General features: G+C 35.4%; 2 protein-coding genes across 2 annotated transcripts; both read left to right on the top strand.

Annotated features, from left to right (window-relative positions):
• The first annotated feature begins 6,985 nt into the window (after positions 1-6,985).
• xkr8.3 (XK related 8, tandem duplicate 3) lies at positions 6,986-13,495 on the top strand. The gene is made up of 3 exons (XM_065294167.2): positions 6,986-7,591; positions 9,255-9,442; positions 11,560-13,495. The coding sequence occupies exons 1-3, from the start codon at positions 7,257-7,259 to the stop codon at positions 12,303-12,305; spliced, it is 1,269 nt and encodes a 422-aa protein (XP_065150239.1). The 5' UTR covers positions 6,986-7,256; the 3' UTR covers positions 12,306-13,495.
• A 118-nt stretch (positions 13,496-13,613) lies between these two features.
• Positions 13,614-20,507, top strand: LOC135783453 (XK-related protein 8-like). The gene is made up of 3 exons (XM_065294184.1): positions 13,614-16,307; positions 16,435-16,625; positions 19,719-20,507. The coding sequence occupies exons 1-3, from the start codon at positions 16,000-16,002 to the stop codon at positions 20,420-20,422; spliced, it is 1,203 nt and encodes a 400-aa protein (XP_065150256.1). The 5' UTR covers positions 13,614-15,999; the 3' UTR covers positions 20,423-20,507.
• The last annotated feature ends 3,633 nt before the right edge of the window (positions 20,508-24,140 follow it).

The following is a 24,140-nucleotide window of genomic DNA, read 5'->3' as shown; positions in this document are numbered from 1 at the left end:
ATAACCACCACACACTGACAAAAATATAACCCTCCTATGATGTAGCCTTGTTGTTGGTTGATTATTGACTGATCATTAAAATGTAAATATAGTGCTCTTATAGAAACACTGTAAAGAGTTATTGATGATAATATTTTATGGGCACATTAGTGCAGGGCCGGTTCTAGATATTTGGAGGCCCTAGGCAAAATTTATGTTGGAGGCCCCTCACACCTCTCTAATTTTCAGAATAATGTGAGAACGTGTTTTTCTACTGCGTAAGAAATCAGATGAGCACTACTAATAAACTTTTTTTTTTTACCCATTACTTTTTATTAAGTTTTATCAACAAATTTATTAACTTTATGCTAAAATGTAATTAGAAATTATGCAAAACCACATGTATTAAAATTTTTAAGGCAGTCACATTTATTAAAAACACCACCTTTTTTGGGATAACATAACAGTTTTGCTTTCTCCAAAGAGTAAAATTAAAAAGACAACAGTATATTGCAAAAACCCTAACCATAAAAAAATTACAGGTGAACACCTCCTAGAAAACTTTTGTTTTTTTATTTTAACTTGATAAAGAAGAATTTTTCCTCCAATATACAGTATAAAGTTATCTATCAGACTATTGCAATACCTTTTTATAAACTAACTTAAATATCCATACAAATCAGCTGCCACTGGAAGTTAAACAGACAAACTACTTTCATGATTTGAAAACTAAAATAAAGTGTACTTACAAGATATACAGACAGTTTACTTTAGGTAACGCCAATTTTGTTTGCTGTTCGACTTTAAATACAAACTTTTTTAAATACAAACTTAATTCTTGCAGGGGCGGCGCCGCATAAAGTTGAACTCACCTTAAAACTTTATTTAATGCTGTCAGTAGTGATTGTCGGACCAGCGCACATGGACTTAGCAGTTATGGAGGCCCCCTTTCCAAGCTTGAGGCCCTAGGCATTTGCCTACTCTGCCTATAGCTAGCGCCGGCCCTGCATTAGTGCATATAACACATGATCTTAACTCTTTCGCCGCCATTGACGAGTTATCTCGTCAGTTAAGAGAAAACATTTGCATAAAAAATGTGTACCTGATGAATTTTTATGTTAATCTCCAATACCGCAAATATCCAGTAGATACCCAATTTATGAAAAAAACTGAAGCCAACATTTTTTATATGTTTTTATAATAGTTCTGAATCTGATCTCCAACAAAATTCCTTCACAAAGAGGGTAATTTTTTTAGTGTTTAGCTAAAAAAAATTATAAAAAAAAAACATATTTCAGAGTTTATAGCCTAAGCAGAGAAAAAAATTTAGATAGAAAGAAAAGTTTTTTCTTAGTTTTGTTTGTTTGTTTCTTGTTTGTTTGAAAGCAGAGGGACTGTTCTTTCATTTGATATATTTGTATATATATATATATATATATATATATAGTCTTGTTCAAAATAATAGCAGTACAATGTGACTAACCAGAATAATCAAGGTTTTTAGTATATTTTTTATTGCTACGTGGCAAACAAGTTACCAGTAGGTTCAGTAGATTCTCAGAAAACAAACAAGACCCAGCATTCATGATATGCACGCTCTTAAGGCTGTGCAATTGGGCAATAAGTTGAAAGGGGTGTGTTCAAAAAAATAGCAGTGTCTACCTTTGATTGTACAAACTCAAAACTATTTTGTCCAAACATTTTTTTTTCTGGGATTTAGCAATCCTGTGAATCACTAAACTAATATTTAGTTGTATGACCACAGTTTTTTAAAACTGCTTGACATCTGTGTGGCATGGAGTCAACCAACTTGTGGCACCTCTCAGCTGTTATTCCACTCCATGATTCTTTAACAACATTCCACAATTCATTCACATTTCTTGGTTTTGCTTCAGAAACAGCATTTTTGATATCACCCCACAAGTTCTCAATTGGATTAAGGTCTGGAGATTGGGCTGGCCACTCCATAACATTAATTTTGTTGGTTTGGAACCAAGACTTTGCCCGTTTACTAGTGTGTTTTGGGTCATTGTCTTGTTGAAACAACCATTTCAAGGGCATGTCCTCTTCAGCATAGGGCAACATGACCTCTTCAAGTATTTTAACATATGCAAACTGATCCATGATCCCTGGTATGCGATAAATAGGCCCAACACCATAGTAGGAGAAACATGCCCATATCATGCTCCATGCTTCACTGTCTTCACTGTGTACTGTGGCTTGAATTCAGAGTTTGGGGGTCGTCTCACAAACTGCCTGTGGCCCTTGGACCCAAAAAGAACAATTTTACTCTCATCAGTCCACAAAATGTTCCTCCATTTCTCTTTAGGCCAGTTGATGTGTTCTTTGGCAAATTGTAACCTCTTCTGCACATGCCTTTTTTTAACAGAGGGACTTTGCGGGGGATTCTTGAAAATAGATTAGCTTCACACAGACGTCTTCTAACTGTCACAGTACTTACAGGTAACTCCAGACTGTCTTTGATCATCCTGGAGGTGATCATTGGCTGAGCCTTTGCCATTCTGGTTATTCTTCTATCCATTTTGATGGTTGTCTTCCGTTTTCTTCCACGTCTCTCTGGTTTTGCTCTCCATTTTAAGGCATTGGAGATCATTTTAGCTGAACAGCCTATCATTTTTTGCACCTCTTTATAGGTTTTCCCCTCTCCAATCAACTTTTTAATCAAAGTACGCTGTTCTTCTGAACAATGTCTTGAACGACCCATTTTCCTCAGCTTTCAAATGCATGTTCAACAAGTGTTGGCTTCATCCTTAAATAGGGGCCACCTGATTCACACCTGTTTCTTCACAAAATTGATGACCTCAGTTATTGAATGCCACACTGCTATTTTTTTGAACACACCCCTTTCAACTAATTCAACTAATTGCCCAATTGCACAGCCTTAAGAGCGTGCATATCATGAATGCTGGGTCTTGTTTGTTTTCTGAGAATCTACTGAACCTACTGGTAACTTGTTTGCCACGTAGCAATAAAAAAATATACTAAAAACCTTGATTATTCTGGTTAGTCACATTGTACTGCTATTATTTTGAACAAGACTATATATATATATATATATATATATATATTGTTAGAATAAATTTTTCCTGGAAGGCATTTTGTGAAAATCATGAACCATGAGTTGAAACAACCCAACATGTGTTCTGTCCAATATTTACCCAGCATTGGGTTAAAAATAACCCAGTAGAATTTAGAGTGTAATTTTGATGACAAATTGCCATTTCAATCTTTCAAAAAGTCTAACTGAATTATGAACTTATTTTTTTTTTTATCAAAAGGTGTATTTATGACCTGAAATCTTGTCTGATGTCTTATAATGTAATTATGATATTTGGGGCATCAAAGTTTGATTTCACTCAATAATTTCACATTGATTTCAATTTTGACATGATCTCAGTCAATATTAAAGATATCAAGGTTATATTTTTACAGAATGTTCTTTACAGTACAAAACTGTAAATCACAAAAAATTACTTGAGCCGGGTTTTCAGAAGCAAGATTACAATTGTCCGACATTTTGTGCAAACCTGTTATCATCACACAAGTACTACTTTTTAAGAAACAAAAATACATAAGGTTTATATAGACTTTAGGATTATTGAGTTTGACCTAATGTGGATGATCAACAGTTACTAAAGGTTAAGCACCTCCTTTCACATTTGAACTGATTAAAAATAGCTTCCTCGTTCCTTAATATCCATCAGTTCACTCAACAGTTAAAGTCAAATTGTGCAAATCTTGAAATGGCGACTACATCTGGAGATTTTATCAGACTGGAAAACAACAAATCAGAAACTTCACCTGGTAAATGTTATGTTTTTTTTAAGTTCCATTTCATTTGACTCAATTAATTTAGTTAAATAAATATATTTTGGTTGTTGATTATTGGTGTAGGAATAAAGTTCATGTCATCTCTATTCAAGAATATCAACTTTTATTCGATCATCCCTCTTTTGCATCCCTTAGTTGAAGCAGATATTGATATTCATGGAAAAATGAGGATTTGGACTGGAATTTAAAAAGCTTTGAAGGTATCTTTTAATCAATATCACACAGTATTGTCTCACTTTGTTCAACATCTCTTGGGCAAAATCAACACGATCCTCACATTGAAACCATAGTTTGCTTTGCTCAGAGACTTAAAATTAGTAACGGGTGTCAGTGATTGTTTCATTGCATGCCTCTGATAACATGAATAAACTTTGTGTGTGTGTGTGTGTGTGTGTGTGTGTGTGTGTGTGTGTGTGTGTGTGTGTGTGTGTGTGTGTGTGTGCGTGCGTGCGTGCGTGCGTGCGTGCGTGCGTGCGTGCGTGCGTGCGTGCGTGCGTGCGTGCGTGTGTGTTCACAACTTGCAGTGCGTGTGTTCACTAAATTTGTCACTTTCACTAAAAAGAAAATCTACTGGAAAATACAAGTATATCATTTTTTTTATATATACTGTGACAGATTCTGGTCCAGGAGGCCAAATCAACCAGATGAACCTGATAACTGGAAAGTCGAGGACCCTGATGGAGAAAATTGTGCTTGTTTGGATGTGGATGGTGAAACACTTTCATGGTACGATTCTTCATGCTTAAAACTCAAGTTCTTCATCTGTGAAAAATAAAACCACAATTGTTGTTATGTGGTATCAAATTCATTTCAAATATTCTTAGTAATTGTCTATGTGTGTCTTTTTTGTGTTCAACATAATACAAATCTTCAAACGTCAATTTATAGGTTAGATGATTATATCATGATTGTCGGAATTGTTTTTTTCTGCTCAAAAGCATTTGAATAAAGACACAGCACATTGTCAAAACAGGCACTTTTTGCTTGACTGTGAAACAATGAAAACCATAATTTGTAAGGGCACCATTTTCTTTTCTTTTACTTAAATTGATCAGTATGTTTTTTTCCTGTAAAGCTGTTTTAAACTTAAAATAAAATAAAATAATGATTTTCTAATGAGTTTTATTTTCTTTTTAAGGAAACATAATAAATAATAATGTGTTTAAGATTTAAATTACACATTTAAAGTAGATCCTAAACAAGTTCATCAAAGTTGTCCTAAGATAACGTATTGTTCAATAGTGTTGGGGAAAGTTACTTTTAAAAGTATTGCATTCAATATTAAGTTACTCCCCCAAAAAGTAACATATTGCGTTACTTTTCATGAAAAGTAATGCTTATGTTACTTTTAGGTTACTTTTGCGTTGTTATTTTTTCTTACTTGGCTTGATCTCAAACTGTTCCCGCTCAGGCGCTCACGCATAGAGTGCGTATACGTTAATAAGCTCAGTTTAATGCAGTTTTTTACATCAAATTAATTAAACTGAAAAGATCAGTTTAATTTCTTAATAAAGAAACAGTTTGAGATCAAGCCAAACCCATCTCTTCCACCATTACCTAACTTCCTAATTACAGATTTACTATCTTTATTTAGTTACCCTTCTCTTTATCTCTTTCTCTATCTACCTTCCTCTTTATCTAAAAAAAAAAAAAAAAAAAAAAAAAAAACTACTAACATACCCTTGGCTATGTATATTGTGTTGGACTTGATGAGACTATTTCCAGTGCACTTATGTATTGCTGTCTTATGTTGCCATAATTGCTTCTATTGTTTACCTCACTTGTAAGTCGCTTTGGACAAAAGCGTCTGCTAAATGACTAAATGTAAATGTAAATGTAATGAAAAGTAACTCGCATTACTTTTTTAAAAAGTAACTGAAATACTAATATGTACATTTATAAATTAATGCATTCCTTTTCTCATTATTTCAGAAAAGTAATATTTTTTATTCAGAAATGTCATATATGAAGTACAAGTAGCATATATAACAAAGTGTATCAACAATGCATCCAAATTCATCTGAACAGATGAAAAAAGGGAAAAAAATTCCAAAACAAGTATTAATCACATTACATGATAGATCTCATCATATTTCTTCAAAAAAGAAATACATTTTTTGTCATCAGTTAGTCTTAGTTCAGAAAAGTAATATTATTAGGTTATGATGTATTACCCCAACACTGTTGTTGAAACAATTTTTATGACAAATTTAATCAGATAACTTTTATCAAAGGTTTTCATCCACTTCAAATGTTGACTAGTGTAGTGTGAACAACACTCCAAGTTACAAACTATGTTTAAAAATGTCAAAATATGAGGATCCTTTCAGAGAAGGAAAATACTTACACTTAGGCATACCAAGACATTTTGGACAATGCTACTCTATCAAAATGAATGCCAAAAGCTGTCACAGGGACAGTAGCATTTAAAAAGTCCTAATACCATTTGGGAAAAATATGATCCCTCTTCAAGTACAAAGGTGTAAGGGTACCATCCCAGTGACAACTTTTGTAACTTAATAATTTCTAATAGTTAAATGCTTTCCATCCAATCAAACACCTGTCGTGAAAGAGATCATTTCCAGTTAAACACCCTTGTGGAACAGCTTTTAGAGGAGTGAGTTATATGTAAAAGCTTTATCTGCAAATAAAACTATATTCAGATTTTTTAAATCTGCAGCTTGGATGAAAATTCGGCCTAGAACATGACATGTTTTTAATATACATTTTATTAAAACCATTTTCATAAAAAGCTAAATGAACAGTCAACATGGAAATGGATACATTTCACCATTCAAAGATAATGGTTAATGGGTCAATATGGTTGGTTGGTTGGTTGGTTGGTTGATACAACACTGCTATCTGCTGGTGGAAAGCATATCTGCAAAAATAATAATCTATTTGTTAAAAAAACTTTTTTTAACCAACTGCAATTAAAAGATGAACAACTATAATAGGCCTATCTGCTACATCCAGACATCAAACTTAAAAAAAGTAATTTTGCATTTTATTTTTTTATGTAATTAAAAACATGTATTTTAACATAAATGTAGCTTTGTACAAACACCATAAGTGTCTTTTCTTTAAAATGTACATTGGTGTCATCGTCATGTCATATTTTGCATTTTGTGTATCTAGAGGCGGTGTGACGTCACGCGGGCGTGACCCAGATTATACGGCAAAGTTTTCATCATCTGCGGTTTAGAAATGCCGAGCTGCATAAAGTGTATCTACAGCAACATAATATACTATGAGGGGTATTTATTTTCTCGCATATGTATACTGTTCTAAATAAGTTTAGTGTTAATGGAGGTTAAACAAAAGTTATTCGTGGAGTTTGACTGTTAGCATGCTAACAGTGCTCGGATGATGCACATTGGTTATGTTTCAGTCAGTTGCTTCGTGGAGCAGGGGCAGATCCCAACATGGAGTGTCCAATCTTTTCAAAATATACTTGTCTGGATTTTGTTTTTAATATCATCGGTGTGGGCACGTTTCTGTTTGACGTGGGCTCGGATCTGTGGGTGGCGACGGTGTTTTTCACACATGGAAACTTTGTTTGGTTCGGGATTATGTTGGGATTTATGCTCGTATCGTCTGTCATCGTTCAGATGTTTAGCTGGTTTTGGCTTCAGTATGATCGCGATTTGAAGGACTTTGATTCTCAAACGTCAGCCGGGAACATGGTTCTGTTCGGCGGGGCAAAACGAGTCAAACTTGCGCTCTTCCTCCACGTGTTTCAGCTTGGTTTCTTCATCAGGTGAGTCTGCAGATAACTTAATGTATATAACACTGTATACAATAGTGATTTTATGCGGACGCTAAATGTGGAAGATAGTAACTGTGTTCGACTTCATGCAGCGCTGCGCAGACCGATGACATCAAAGTACCGCGAGAGCGATTCGAGAGCTTCCGCTCTCGCAGTACTTTCATGTCACACATTGATGAGTCTGCGCAGCGCCGCATGAACTAAAGTGGTCTCTGGTTTTGTACTGGCCATAGACATACTACATTTAAGATACTTTGTAATAGTAAACCGCTAATGTTTCAAAATGATATTTAAAACAAAAAACATAAGAATTTTATTTTACACTACTTTCTTTCAAACAATTTAAATATAAATTTATTTCAACAGCACTTTTAACAGTTTTGCATTTGTTTTGCAAAGCAGTTGTACAGCAAAATCACATTGGTAAATAGAGGAAAAATATAAATAAAGTAAACAGAATACATGGTATTGTTGCAATTAAAATATTGTAAAAGATTTATACTGTAAAATAATTGTCCTACAAAAAATATGATCAAAATACATAATTTATACAGGAGTATTATAAAATACAGCAATAAATTGATATTTAATGCCATAAAGTTAGAGAGACTTGACGGTATTAAAATGTAAGCAAACATCCTTGATGCAAATACCTGAAGCCTGAGAAACAAGAACTGTCTCCTGGTTTTAATATTAAAGGAAAACACCACCGTTTTTCAATATTTTACTATGTTCTTACCTCAACTTAGACATACCTATCTTTTTTCAATGTGTGCACTTAGTCTTTGTACAGCGTGCCATGAATGTGTTAGCATTAAGCCTAGGCCATTTAGCCCATTAATTCCTTAGGATCCAAACAGGGATGAATTTAGAAGCCACCATACTTACTTGTGTAACTTCTCCAGGGTTTCAGGCCTCACTTTCCAGTTCAGACGGCCCACCTAAACTGGGAAACCGTACTGCCTTAACTATGTCGTCAAAAAATGAATTCATTTGCTGCACAAAAGTCTGTCAAGTGCATCTCAGAGAATAGTGCAGACGCGCTTCAGACCGCGAGGGGGCATGCGCGCCACACGGCTGAAATGAGAAAGACGTGGTCCGGACCGTCACTGTCGGGAGGATAACTAGCCAGTTGATAAACATCTCAGAGAATAGCGCGGACGTGCTTCACACCGCGAGCGTGCAGGCGCGCCACATGGCCGAAAAGAGGTAAAGACGTGGTCCGTCATGTCTGGAGGATAGCCAGTTGATAAAACGCGTGTCCGGGAGAACTGTAAGTGGACTTACGTTTTGGGTTTATTTAAGTCTGTTATTGTATTAGTTTATAGTTCTTGCAAATTTAAAGTAAGTTAGCTGGTGATTTTGTTGTTTGAGCTAACACATTCACAACATTCTGTTAAAAGATTAAGTGCACGCATTAAAAGAAGTAGGGCTGCATAACTATTAACCGCGAATAATCGTTTGCAGAATAAAAGTTTTGTTTATTAAAAACTTGCAGTTCTTCTAGGTAGTAGATCTAGAAGATAAAGTTACATTATCCAGGGTACTGGAAATAGTTTTTAAAGTGTTTCTTCATGAATTGTGTACCTATGTTTTTACTGATTTTGAAGTTGAAACTGGTGTTACTAATCTTTACTTTCTTTATCTTCTACAGGCACATTTCAGTCATCTGGCAAGGTTTCCGTGTGTGGCGGCAAGGGGGTAGTGGGTCCGAATATGCAGTTTATCTTACTCATGACCTCAGCATGCTTCGCCTTATTGAGACCTTCTGCGAGAGCGCACCACAGCTCACCCTCATGATGTACATCATGCTGCGAACAAACCACGCAAGGATAGTTCAATGTGGGTAACCACTCCAAACCTCATGACATCACACGTTATACCACGGGGCTGTTAAATGCTTTATTCTGATTTGTTGAGAAGTGTAATTTAGCCAATCAGAGGGTTGTTTCGATTCTGCTGAAGTGTTTTTAAATAAATGTCCATAATTCGTAAGCATCAGATGTTCAGCCAGCAGTCTGTGGGTGTGAAGTTCGAGGCTGAGACTTGATGAAGCTGACACATTGTCATTCAGAGTGATTTCAGAAACGTGAGAATTAACACACAAAATGCAGAAATGTGTGGTTATCTGGGCTTCCTGGAAGTGCAGTGGTTCTGTTTTTTGCCTCAACACAATACTAAAATGTATTACAGTCCAGCATTAAAATGTATTTTAAACTTCCAGTAAACATCTGCCAAGAATCAGTAACAATAGTGTCACTTAAGACTAGTTTATTTCTGATAACAAGATAAATAAATAAGAAATAGATTAACTTAGTTCAAATCATAGCTAAAGCGTATCAAAAACTACACTTAGGTAACATTTACTTTAAAATTTAAAATTTTTTGTTCCTGTTGAAGTAGTCCTTGTTAGAGCTGGGCAAAAAAAAATCGCCTGCAATTCTCAGATTCTCATGCGTGTCTCATCAGTACAGCCGATTCGGTGATAAGTAGTAAATCGCCATCACCTGCTTTCAGATGGAGCGGCATTTAATACACATACCCGGATTTCACAGAGAAGATTGCAAAATGGCGTTCATAATCCTGGGAAATCCCCTCCGATATTGTATGTGATTTTGCCTTGCTTCTCAGTGAAATATAGCTCTGTGTAGTAAATGCCGCTTTATCTGAAAGCAGGTGATGACGATTTACTACAAATCACCGAACCAGCTTTACTGATGAGACATGCATGAGAATCGCAGATTATTTTTTTCCCCCAGCTCTAGTTCTTGTAAGCTTTTTTACCTGGTGAAGTGAACATGTTAGGAGCCGTAGTTTTCAAACATTCGAAAACACTGCATAGTTTGAGATTTATGCCTTGCTGGAGCAAGTGTTTGGTCATATTACTTGTACAGCTGCCTTTGCAGGATATAATTTTGTCACACGTGCTACACTTTGCTTTATAGTTATACCTTTCGGTAATGAATCCACACTTTTGTCTTTTTTTTAGACATGTTTAAAATTTTAGACATGTTTAAGTCATGGTGCATTCACACCAGACGCGGAAGAGGCAGCAAACGCAAATGATTTACATGTTAAGTTAATGCAAAGACGCGAATAGGCATCCGTTCCGCGGGAAGTGAGAGTTGAACATCACGTTAACCAATCAGGAGCTTGCTCTAGCAGTGACGTGATTACAGGAAGCAAACAGAGGCAGAAATACAAAACAACAATGGAGGACAATCATCATCGCTACACGAGACATCTTAATACTTTTACCGGAATTAAAAGGATCGTGTTTGGAAGAAAGTGAGTGAGGAGGTCGAACAATCTGGTTTACTTTACCTAGTTTGAGCTATATAGGCTCCTCCCATGACGTGAATTTACGCGTGAATGTCTCGAATGACTAGAATTTTATGCGTGAATGAAGCGAGTAAACTCAACATTTTCAAGCGTCCAATTATGTGCAAATAGCGTGTTTTTGCTGCCTTTTCCGTGCCTGGTGTGAACGCACAGTTAATGTACCTCAGCAGCCCGAGTGTTTTTTGTGGTAAGCTGCATTCATGTGGCCACTCCCATCGCTTTGCCCGCGCATCGAATTAGAACCGAAACTTACGAATTCCGTGCGGTTCAAGTTCCTTTTAAAAAAAAGTAGGGTTCCCAACCCTAATCAGTATTCTACAATAAAAACAACTTATTTTTTTTATTCAGGCTACTTATATTCATTTCGGGCTACAAACAATTGAAGAGTACCTGCCATAAGGGCTACCAGGGATATTATTAAAATTTTGCGAGCCCTGTATTAAATGCTTAAAGGGATAGTTCACCCAAGAATGTAATTCTGTCATCATTTTCTCACCCTCATCTTGTCGTAAACCTGTATATGAACATTTAATGTATATGACCATTTTGTGGTTTCAACAGCACTAGTTGATAACCACGCTCATAAATGAAATGACCCTGATGTGTGTTTTATACAGATGTGAGTGTTATCGCCTCCACAACTTCTATAGCCTGGATGGTCGTGGATTATCATCGCTCACTTCGTTCTTTTCTTCCCGACAAGGACAAACAAGGCTGGAGGTCCTCTTTCGTCTACTTCCTCTGGAACCTCTTTCTGATCGGTCCACGTGTGGCATCTGTCGCTCTGTTTGCCTCTGTGCTGCCCTGGTCTATTTCTGCTCACTTCCCGTTGTTATGGATCACCTTTGCGTTATGGGCCTGGAAACAAGGCACCGATTTCATGGACAGCGCTGTGGGAGAGTGTCTCTACCGGGCCACCATAGGTGTCATCTGGTACTTCAGCTGGTTTAATGTGACTGAAGGCAACACCAGAGACAGAAGTATCATCTATCACTCATTTATAATCGTAGACAGTGGCATTCTTCTGCTTACGTGGTGGTGTTACAGAGATCCGGAAGTGACCCAGTCATACGCCCTCATTTTTGTCATTTTCATCCCACTTGCGTATGCTTCAGGGTTACTTATTAAAGGTTTCTACTATAGCTGCTTTCACCCCAAACTGTGGCGACCGGAGGATTCTGGGAAGGCTTTAGATGACGTTTCTGATGGGTTGGAGCCGTTCAACGCCATTCAAGCCGACTCTGCTTCTTTTCACATCTCAAACACGAGGATGGGTAAACACGCTGCTAACTTCTACACAACGAAGACCTCTTCTGTAAATAAAACAGATGGATGTGAAGCAAGTAAAGCATCAGTACTGTGAAAACCGAATGGAATGTAGCCTATATGGATGTTACGGACATTTTGCATTATTGTGTTTGTAATTAATCGTTTTTGGATCAAGTTACAGTTCAACTAAAACCGTCCATTGTGCTGTGTTTAGCAATAGGTTATTAAAACGTTAATTGGGTTGTTTTGAATCAATATTGGGAAAAACACACGGCCTGGTTAAAATGATCCAACTGCTTGGATGTTTCAACTCATGGTTGAGTAGCAACCCAGCACTTTTTTAAAATGTGTATGCTCGTCCTTTAATGTTTACTTGTAGCTTTTATTTCAAAGTAGTGCATACTACTCATGCATAGTATATTTCAGATCATCTGAAGCCATATGGATTTGTATGAGAGACAAAGGAGGGATTCGATTTGGAAATGATTTATATTTGGTCTTAGGTTAAAGCCATAGGTTCAGTGGCAGAGTATAAGGTACATGTCTTATTTTAATAGTTTTATGGTGCTTGTTTGTCTTTGTTAGCTTGAAGGTCGATGCTCTATGTTGTAAATGAAGAAAGAAAATATATTACTTAACATCTCGGAAGGATGTTCAATGTAAAAAATGAAAATTTACTTACCTACAGCTTTTGATGCAATGGGTGAGTAAATGAGGACTGAATATTCATTTTGGGCCCGACAACTATGAGGATTTAAAATAGTAAAGAGGAAATAGGTACTGTAGGGTTACAACTAAAAATGTGGAACTGAATGTTTGTTGTTCATTGAATGATTTGATACCCTTATTTGGTAAATTGTAAAATAAGTTTGCGAATTTGTAAATTGAAATAACATCACTTTAGTCATGCTTGTTGCACAGAGTGGAATGTATGCATGTCGCTGCTTGTGTGTTGTTGTTATTGTAGTTTTTTTGTTTGTTGTAAAACTATTTTGTCCCTTTCAAAACTTCCTGTTTTGAAACAACCCTAATAGGATAAAGCAGGAATGAAATCGCAATCCATCCGTTACTTTACAGTTTTTGAGAGGGGTGTGTTTGTGAACTGCATTATGTTACATAAGCTCATGTAATGCTTCTAAAAACACTGACACCGTAAACACAGTGACTGCTATAATAATATATCAGTGTTATAAGTGTGATATTTAGAAATAACTAAAAATTCCTGTAAGCATGTTTTTTATATGAAATTAAAGCTGCAATTTGTAATTTTTTTGGTTGAAAACAGAGATGCATTTTTCTTGTCAGATTTTTCTGTAGGTGTGACGTGACCTGCCAGTTTCGTCAATTCCAATTTTCTTTCTAAGAACTTTAATTGACAGCATATAGGCTACAAAAAAAGCACTTTTCTTTTATAAAAAAAACTTTTTTTCATTATACAAGAAAAATTGATGAAACATTGCACACCCAAACTGCATTAAATTACAGGATCTTCTTTCATTTGAACAGATCTCAAAATAAGGTGCTCGGACGTAAACTCAGGATCCAAAAGTCCAAATATCAGACTTTCGCATGACGTGTAGACTTAAAAAAGCAACAACATGTAGTGCATTATATATCTCTTATTCTAAAAGTCAATTTCATGTCTTTTGGTTTGTAAACAGATTTAAAGTGCTGCTACAAGCTTTAAGACTCTGGGAAATCCCTGGAATGAGTGACTTAGAAGGAAACTTGTGAACGGATGAAATATCTTGTAGTAAAATGACAGAACTAAAACATGACAACAAAAGCAGTATTTAGCCAATCCTGTCAAACATGCATAAAATCTGACTATTCCGGTCTCTTGCCGGTCGATCGTTGCATCTCTAGCTGAAAATATACAAAAATCTGTTTATTGAGCAAGTACACAAACACAACATTTATATGATGAGCTGTGGGGTCGAATTTCATGGGAAACGTCAGTAGTTTCTCAACAGATGTAAAGATACGAACGTAAAGTACCTGCAATTTTAAACAAAGACATTAAATAGACGAACAAAGATGGTGCAAAGGATATGAAGTGCAGCTTTAAGGACACTGAGGGGCAGTTTCTTTGACAGGGTTTAGATTAATCTAGGACTAAGCCTTAATATTTAAGTAGTTTTTACAAACACACCTTACAAAAACAATCCTGGTGCATCTTGTAAAAAACAGTGTCACTGATATATGTTAAAGGGGACATTTCACAAGACATTTTTAGATGTCAAATAAATCTATGGTGTCCTCAGAGTTCGTATGTGAAGTTTTAGCTCAAAATACCATAAATTCCACTTTGTAGGTGTGAGCAAAAATGTGCCGTTTTTGGGTGTGTGTCCTTTAAAAAGCAAATGAGCTGATCTCTGCACTAAAATGCCAGTCCCGTGGTTGGATAGTGCAAATTAAGGGGCTGTATTATCCCCTTCTGACATCACAAGGGGACCCAAAAGACCTATTTTTCACATGCTTGCAGAGAATGGTTTACCAAAACTAAGTTACTGGGTTTATCTTTTTCACATTTTTTAGGTTGATAGAAGCACCGAGGACCCAATTATAGCACTTAAACATGAAAAAAGTCTGATTTTCATGATATGTCCCCTTTAAGATATGTCAGTGGAAGGTGTTTTTAAATTAAGACAGCTCAAACATGCATTGCCCCTGAAAGATTTACAATGTTCTTTTTCATTTACATACATCATTTCGTATTTGGTGTTCTTATCATGTAACCCAACATTACAGCGAATGTAAATGTAGTTCCTATAGTACTTTCTGTTTGTGGTTTCCTGAGAACTAGATGTCATATCTGAATCTCATGAGGATGATCAATTACATATTGGCTTGGTTTCTCAATCTTTTGCTTGTCATGAGTTTTTTTTGTCACTGTTCTGCATTTGTATAAATCTAAATTCATTGTTCCGAGTCAGATAGTCTTCAGCGTAAGCTTTATTTTTGCTGTTTCCAAGTTACTGTAAACAAGTATTACCAGTTTTTTCAACTTGATAAGATTGTGTTCGCCAAGCCGTTGGGAAGAACAATTAAGTTTCACTTCATTTTAAATTAAGTTTTAAACAATTTTTTCTCAAATTATGTCAACGTATCACAAAGTTGAATTGACTTGCATAATTAAGTTGTTTGAACTTCAAGCTGCATTTTATCTGTTCAGTCAACAAATGACATCAAATAGTTTTCTTGTCTAGAAAAGACTCTGGCGTATGTTTCCTTAGGCGTATGTTTGCCTGACAGTGGGTTAAAAGTCAAGATCCAGACTTTAGATCTGAATATAATAGAGGCGTTTGGGTGGGCTCTGTTGACTTGAGCCAGTCAGCAAAAACAGCAGACTCTAAAACTTAAGCTAAAATAAAATAAGGCATGTTCGTCAGTTTTATGCAATTAGGGCTGGGTGATATATATTAAGTTTTGGTAATATATCAGTGTATTTTCCCAACTGGATATGGGATAAGATAATACCATATATATATCAGTATGGCCTAATATAACTGTCCATTGCAACAGAACCTCTGTTACTGAGGTCAGACATAACCTTTTCAAACAGGAAGGAAAACCCATGAGGATTTAAAGTCTTTATTTTGTGCACATGGTTCACGTTGTGACTCGTTCGCTCACACACATGACAAATCATTCATTGATTATGTCATGGGTGGAGTTTTTCTGTGGGTGGGATCTATGTTTACTTTCTGTTTCATTCGTTGTTTAAAAGGATATATCTTTTAACTCAGCTTTATCATGCCATAAATTATTTCACACCGGACTGAGACATGGAGGAAACGTTCCCATTCCATTATACTTTAATGGATTATCTTTTATGTTTGTTTGGATTGCTAATGTCTCTGGTGGATATAGGGCTGGACTGTTGGACTGTTGTATCGTTTTATCAGAATGGGAATTATGTGTATATGGGTGTGCTGATCTTTTTTCTGCTGGGGTCTTCGCTGTTAGTACAGGTGTTCAGCTGGATCTGGTATTCGGATACACCAGACAACCTTCAGACTCATGTGGAAAAATTTGTTAAGAAGCATCATTTACTCAAAGCATTCCACTTCATGCAGCTCGCCGTCTATCTCAGGTTTGCTTATATTTAACGTGTGTTCATTATTAAATGAAACCTGTTATTTATTATCTAAGAGCATGTTCATGGTCTTACTGTGAAAGATTACTCTGCAATTTGTATTATATGTTCCTTGTTTTTAAAGATATGCCGGGCTGGTGGAGATTTCAACACACAGGTTTCTTCGATCTGATCGGTTCAAAGAGGGCGTTTCTGTAAACCTGAATCATGATCTTTTTATGCTTCGACTAATAGAGGCTTTTGCTGAAAATGCTCCACAACTTACACTCATGATGTCGATAATCGCAATGAGACGAGAACTAACGCTTTTAACAGGTCTGTCTTAAATTCCAAATGTTTTTTTTAAAAATTGTTTCACCCAAAAATAAGAATTTTCGCTTTTAAAAATGAAGTTGCTTCCTGATGGCATAGAAGAATCGTTTTTGGCTGAATGGTTCAATAAAGAGCCTTTAACATCTGAATGTGTAAAAGAAATTATGCTTATGAATGGAAGATTATTTGAGGAACCAAAGATTGCTCTTCTATGGCATCACTGTTAAGAAACATTACTTGTTTTACTTTAATTTCAGCCTTAATTTCCATATTCTTCTACTGTCTATTCGCCTTCGTACATCTAAAACATACCTGTCAAAAGCTGAAATGTTTCCAATCTTAAAGGAATAGTTCACCCAAAAATGAAAATTCTATCATCATTTACTCACCCTTGTGTTGTTACAAACCTGTATAATTTTTTTTTATCTGATCAACACAAGAGAAGATATTGTAAGTGAATGATTGTACCCAAATTGAGCTCCATTTCCGTAGTATTTTTTTCTCCTGATAATGGAAGTCAGGGCCTTGGATCAGTTTGGTTCCAAATATTCCTCAAAATATCTTCCCTTGTGTTCATCAAAACAAAGAAATGATAAAACTGTTTGTTGTAACATGAGAGTAAGTAAATGGTGACAGAATTTTAATTTTGGGGTGAACTACCTTTAATTAAATCTGAAAGTGTTTTAATTTCTGAAATTTTGTAGACAAAAATGTAGTCAAAACTTAGTACTTATATTAAGAAACTAAACTTTATAAAAATACTAGGCCTTATTTAAATGGAGGACTAAATAATTTATTAATCTTTGTTTATGTTAGTTAATGTCAATACAGTCATTCATGTTAGTTCAAACTAAGAATAATAAATGCTGTAGAAGTATTGTTCATTCTTAGGTTAGCTAACGCATTAACTACACTCAAAAAAAATAAAAAGTTGGATTTACTTAAAAAAAACTTCGTCAAGTGGGTTCCACATAGCTTTGTTAAGTAATGTCAACAAATAAAATATAAGTTGTATTTACGAAAAAGGTGTGTGTAAAATTGACAATTTAAATGTTACATGGACTAAAGAAATCCTAGTAAAGTCACTATTATGAAACATTTAATTGATGAAAAAAATAATGATTTAATAACTCCATAACAACGAATCAATCAATCAGAGTGCAGATGCTCAATACAACCTTTAATTAATTACAGTTTATTATCAAACATATCACAAACATATTTGAAATGCAATGTAACATTTCAAACTGTTTGTTGGTTTGTTTTGTTCTATAATATATCAGAACAAGTTAATTAACAAATACTTGGCCACTTATTACTCAGGTACCTTTCTAATCGTGCTACACTTTTGCAAGAGGGTCCAACAATTCTGCCAGAATAACAGTTTACCCATAATACACTGCAGCATCATCAGCCAATGAGATGCAAGTCTGTATTGGTTTTATTAATCTGTTACTTTTACGAAACAATGTTTTATTGGCTGAACAAATAATTTTGAAGTAAAGCTGACAAGACACAGTCTTTTGTTGAAATTACTAAGTTAAATTAATCATATGCCGTTACTTGTGTTTGTTAAGTAAAGTGAACAAGAAATTATTTAGTAAAACTGACTCCAACCAAGTTCATTTTTTTGAGTGTATGTTAACAAATTCAACTTTATTGTAAAGTGTTACCAAAATGACTAATGCCCAGACTAAAATTAATGTTTGAATTGTCTTAATTGGAAAAAACTTAATATCTTAAAAAATCTGTAATTGGGTCTCATCCACTAAGCATACGTACGCACAAATTTGTGCGTGAGATGTGAGTGCGGATGTTTTCCGTACAAATCGTGATTCAACAACAACTTTTGTATCAAAATTTCTTCTAAATGTACTCAAAAATGTACGAAAAACTAAAACCACTCGTACACAATAATCACGTACACTATAATCAAATACTAGGCTATAATTATAATATTTATAATAATGTTGATTTTAAAAAATGTACATGATTATATTTTATATTATAATATTTTCTGTATTATATATTATTATACATGATATTATTATATACATTATATTATATATTATTATAGCCTAATTATTTTTCTACACATATAAATATGCATGTAATGAAAAATCTTCACGCTTTCCTTCCTCACTTTTGAAATCTCTATATAAGCATCTGATTAATGTAAACGTCATGTAAATGTAATGAGAAGTCCAAACATCTATCACTTGATTTCATACAGATGCGCGTCTCTCTTATTTTAATTAAATGTCATATTTGTTAAAGCATTCAATACTTATTTAATGTTCCGGTCGGTGGACAGCACTGGCTTCCCCCAGCGACAGCAAAACCTCTCAAATAAAAAATCAAAAGCAAAAAGGAACTTTACTGATAATAAATATGATTATGAATTTCTTTTCGAGCTCTCTTGCTTCTATGACAAACTACCCTAAAAGTTTCTGTGGAAAAGCTCTTATATGGAGCTGGTATGGGTGTGTTTTATGCACATTACCAACTTTGTGCACGCCAAATTCACTAATGTAGGAACAAGTATAAAAACAAATGAATGTGTGTAGTGTACACACGTGTTGTGAATTAGGCGGAAAGTTTTCGTGAGAATTTCAAGTGTGTCTATAAATATGAAAAACTTACGCAATTATTAGTGGATGAGACCAAATGTTTTATCTTGAGATGCACATGAGTAATTTTTATTCTTAGGCATTTTCAAGTGTTTTCGATAATAGGAAAAAATACGATGGAATTCAATGGGTACAGTCAACTGTGTGCTTTACCATCATTTATTAAAATATTTTCATCACCATTTATCCCAATACTTCCTAGTTTTCCTACTATGGCCATACTCTTACAGGTTTAGAACAACATGAGGATAAGAAAACGATGACAGAATTTTCATTCTTGGGTGAACTATCCCTTTAAATATCTTAAGGGTCTGGAGTCAAGCCTGAGTGTTTTCAAACATTTGATCGGTTATGTATATTATTTGACATGAATGTTAGTAAATGATGACAGAGGTTTGTCAAGCCATAAAGAATTACAATAACTTTTGCACATTACAGCTGGCACTGATTACATCTTTTTTTTCAGCTTTAAAAACCCTTGGATCCGCTTCTGCACTCGCCGCGAGTGTTGTCACCTACCACCGGATCATGCGTGAATTTCTTCCTGACAAACACAAGCTGAAATGGTCTTCATCTCTTGTTTACTTCCTCTGGAACTTATTGCTCATCCTTGCACGTGTCACGGCTCTGGCACTCTTCGCTTCTGTATTTCCTTGCTACATTATCGCCCACTTTCTGTCTGTGTGGATGGTGCTTGTTTTGGTGGTCTGGGGTCAGAAAACAAATTTCATGGATAGTTCATGTGGGGAATGGCTGTACAGAGGTACTGTTGGACTTATTTGGTACTTCAGCTGGTTTAATGTAGGAAGTGGAAGCACCAAATTAAAGAACATCATCTATTATGCAGTAATGGGATTGGACACGATGGCACTGCTGGGCTTCTGGTGCTGGAAGATGGAGTATTGTATTCCCCCCTTTAGACCTTATATAATGATCATTATACTAGCAAGTTTGTATGTTTTGGGAATTCTTATGAAAATTTTATACTACAAAAAGTTTCATCCTAACTGTGATGAAAAGAAAACTGAGTTGCATGAGGATGAACCGGCCATGCGGGCAGTAGCATGTAGTGCATTCATAGAGACAGATTCAGCTGAATCTTCAGATTTCACAAAACCTGTTACCGGAGCTCAGAAGAGAATGAGGATGATGGCTTCTAATTTTTATTAATGTTCACTTTAACTTTCCAAAGATTTCTTGTCTTTTCTTTCACTAATCCTGGAACAATAAATATTACAGTATAATTTATATTAAATGTTTTTATAAAAAAATTTTTTGGTTTTATGTGTTTTATTTACAAAACATGTGTGGTTATAAAACAAATAAGTAAAAAAAAATCACATATTCTTTGCCCCTCGGAAGAGCAGTCACGAGCCGCCACTGTTCCCAACATCGTCTAAGGAACACAAGGCCAAATCTAAATGATATACACTGAAACTGCCAGGCAGTACCCTCTTTTTGGAATATTGTGTTTTTTTTACAAATGACAAAGTGAGCTTCATTATTTTATTTTTTTCAAAATTCATGTGGCCTCATAAAAACACAAATCCCCTCCTCTAAGTGATCTCTCTTTACCAGAGGTATAAAAAGTACTCAAAAATGTGATTCAAGTGAAAGTATTGAGTGTAAATTTTACTCAATTAAAAGTTTCTGGCCAGAATCATACTTGAGAAAAGTAAAACAAAGAATCACATAAAAAAATGTACTTAAATAAGTAAAAGTAACAGGAAGAATGAAAAGTAGAGATTCTTGTTTAAGCTTTTTATTTCTAAATCTCCACAGACTTGGGCCCAATACAATTTCTCTGTCATACCCTATCCCTTAGTTTTGCACGTTCACATGAGAGTTAGGCCCAATTGGGATAGCTCTTACTCTCATGTGAAAGTGCAAAACTAAGGGGTAGGGGTAAGACAGAAAAATGGGATTGGGCCTTATACTTGAAAAACATTTATGTTGTCAGTTTGCTGTATCCACTTGTGTTGGATTTTGAATTCAGATCAACATTGGATTTTGAGGTCAGATCAGCATTGGATCCTGACGTCGGATCAACGTTGATTTTGATGTTGGATCAATGTTGGATCCTGACATTGGATCAACATAAAATTTTGACGTTGGATCAACGTTAAATTTTGATGTCGGATCAACGTTGGATTTTGACATCAGATCAGCGTTGGATCCTGAAGTCGGATCAACGTTGATTTTGATGTCGGATCAATGTTGGATCCTGATATTGGATCAACGTTACATTTTGACGTTGGATCAACATTAAATTTTGACGTCGGATCAACGTTGGATTTTGACGTCAGATCAACGTTGGATTTTGACATCAGATCAGCGTTGGATCCTGACGTCGGATTAACGTTGATTTTGATGACGGATCAACGTTAAATTTTGACGTTGGATCAACGTTCAATTTTGACGTCGGATCAACGTTGGATTTTGACGTCAGATCAGCGTTGGATCCTGACGTCGGATCAACTTTGATTTTGATGTCGATCAATGTTGGATCCTGACTTTGGATCAACGTTAAATTTTGAGGTCAGATCAACGTTGGATTTTGACGTCAGATCAACGTTGGATTTTGACGTCAGATCAACGTTGGATTTTGACATCAGATCAGCGTTGGATCCTGACGTCGGATCAACGTTGATTTTGATGTCGGATCAATGTTGGATCCTGATATTGGATCAACGTTACATTTTGACGTCGGATCAACATTAAATTTTGACGTCGGTTCAATGTTGGATCCTGACATTGGATCAACTTTAAATTTTGACTTCGGATCAACGTTGGATCCTGACGTCGGATCAGTGTTGATTTTGATGTCGGATCAATGTTGGATACATATATTGGATCAACGTTACATATTGACGTCGAATTAACATTAAATTTTGACGTTGGATCAACATTGATTTTGATGTCGGATCAATGTTGGATCCTGATATTGGATCAACGTTACATCAACGTCAGATCAACGTTGGATTTTGACGTCAGATCAACGTTGGATTTTGACATCAGATCAGCGTTGGATCCTGACGTCGGATCAACGTTGATTTTGATGTCGGATCAATGTTGGATCCTGATATTGGATCAACGTTACATTTTGACGTCGGATCAACATTAAATTTTGACGTCGGTTCAATGTTGGATCCTGACATTGGATCAACTTTAAATTTTGACGTCAGATCAGCGTTGGATCCTGACGTCGGATCAGTGTTGATTTTGATGTCGAATCAATGTTGGATACATATATTGGATCAACGTTACATATTGACGTCGAATTAACATTAAATTTTGACGTTGGATCAACATTGATTTTGATGTCGGATCAATGTTGGATCCTGATATTGGATGAACGTTACATTTTGACGTCGGATCAACATTAAATTTTGACGTCGGATCAACGTTGGATTTTGACATCAGATCAATGTTGGATCCTGACATTGGATCAACGATAAATTTTGACGTTGGATCAACATTAAATTTTGACGTCGGATCAAGGTTGGATTTTGACGTCAGATCAGCATTGGATTCTGTCGTCGGATTAACGTTGATTTTGATGTCAGTCCAATGTTGGATCCTGATGTCCGATCCATGTCTGATTTTGACGTCAGCCCAATGTTGGATTTGGAATTAAGATCAACATTGGATCCTGACGTCGGATTAACATTGGATCTTGACGTCGGATCAACGTTGGTTTTTGACAACAGATCAATGTTGGATCCTCACATCGGATAAACGTTTAATTTTGACGTCGGATCAATGTTGGATCCTGACGTTGAATTAACATTGATTTTGACATCGGACCAACATTGGATCCTGACGTCAGATCAATGCCTTATTTTGACATCAGGCCAATGTTGGATTTTGACGTAAATACCCAATTTTGAGCAGATGTCAAGGTGAAGACTATTTAATATCTGAAGAGACCTTTAGGTCGTAAGCTTATAGTTCATAATAAATGTCCACAGACTTATACTGGGAAAACTTTTTTTGCCAGATTGTTGTGTCCTCTTGAGTTGGATTTTGACTTCAGATTAATGTAAAATTTTGAAATCGGATCAACGTCTGATTTAGATGTCGGATCAACGTCTGATTTTGACTTCAGGCCAATGTTAGATTTGATGTCAATACCCAATTTTGAGCAGATGTCAAGGTGAAGACTATTTAATATCTGGAGAAACCAGGCGCCCAATCACTCTGTATAATTAAACATGGCTTCTACTTCCTGTGGTGTATTTTATAAAATGTTATGTTAAAAACAGTAAAATTAGAACGAAGCATCTGGTCTGATTACAGTGATGTTGTTTGATATACCTGTAATTCAGCACTATAAGTCACGTCACGTTTATTGCTACCACTTTATACAATATCAAAACTTTCTATAAGCCTATTGTGTAATTGAGATATTTATTTGTGCACAGACATTTATTCGACAAAAACAAATTTTAATTTTGTGTGCGATTAATTGTGATTAATCTTTTGATAGCCCTAATATTTACAAAGTATTTTTTTCTCCTGAGGTACCATGTCTCATTTTTTCCCCTTGAGATAGCAAGGTAAATTAAATTTTAAAATAAAAAAAAATAATATAAAATGCCTTTCCCTGGAACCAATGCATCGTATCTCTTATGATACTCTTATTTTTTCACTTTTATAATCTGTTGCTATTTAATTTTTGAGGGGAAAGTGTGCCAAATGTTTGTTAGTTTCATAGGAAAAAAACAAGTTCAAACAGATGGACCTTAAAGTATTTAATGAACTTCACATACACAAAACCAAGAACAGTGTAGGTACACATATCTGCTGTGCAGAAATCATCATCCAATTTTTTTTTTTAAAGAATGCGCAGACATTGGTCTTGCTTAGATAGGGTAAGATGGTTCAC

Source organism: Paramisgurnus dabryanus, chromosome 19 (assembly GCF_030506205.2).
Source record: "Paramisgurnus dabryanus chromosome 19, PD_genome_1.1, whole genome shotgun sequence".
Classification (NCBI taxonomy): Eukaryota; Metazoa; Chordata; class Actinopteri; order Cypriniformes; family Cobitidae; genus Paramisgurnus; species Paramisgurnus dabryanus.
This window is presented reverse-complemented; position numbering and strand designations above follow the sequence as displayed.

What these genes read in the sequence shown, in the direction of transcription:
- xkr8.3 (XM_065294167.2), top strand. Translation starts at nt 7,257, where the DNA reads ATGGAGTGTCCAATCTTTTCAAAATATACTTGTCTGGATTTTGTTTTT. An exon ending in CAGCTTGGTTTCTTCATCAG is followed by an intron (nt 7,592 to 9,254) that starts GTGAGTCTGCAG and finishes TATCTTCTACAG; the next exon opens with GCACATTTCAGTCATCTGGC. An exon ending in CCACGCAAGGATAGTTCAAT is followed by an intron (nt 9,443 to 11,559) that starts GTGGGTAACCAC and finishes TGTTTTATACAG; the next exon opens with ATGTGAGTGTTATCGCCTCC.
- LOC135783453 (XM_065294184.1), top strand. Translation starts at nt 16,000, where the DNA reads ATGGAGGAAACGTTCCCATTCCATTATACTTTAATGGATTATCTTTTA. An exon ending in CAGCTCGCCGTCTATCTCAG is followed by an intron (nt 16,308 to 16,434) that starts GTTTGCTTATAT and finishes TTGTTTTTAAAG; the next exon opens with ATATGCCGGGCTGGTGGAGA. An exon ending in AGAACTAACGCTTTTAACAG is followed by an intron (nt 16,626 to 19,718) that starts GTCTGTCTTAAA and finishes CTTTTTTTTCAG; the next exon opens with CTTTAAAAACCCTTGGATCC.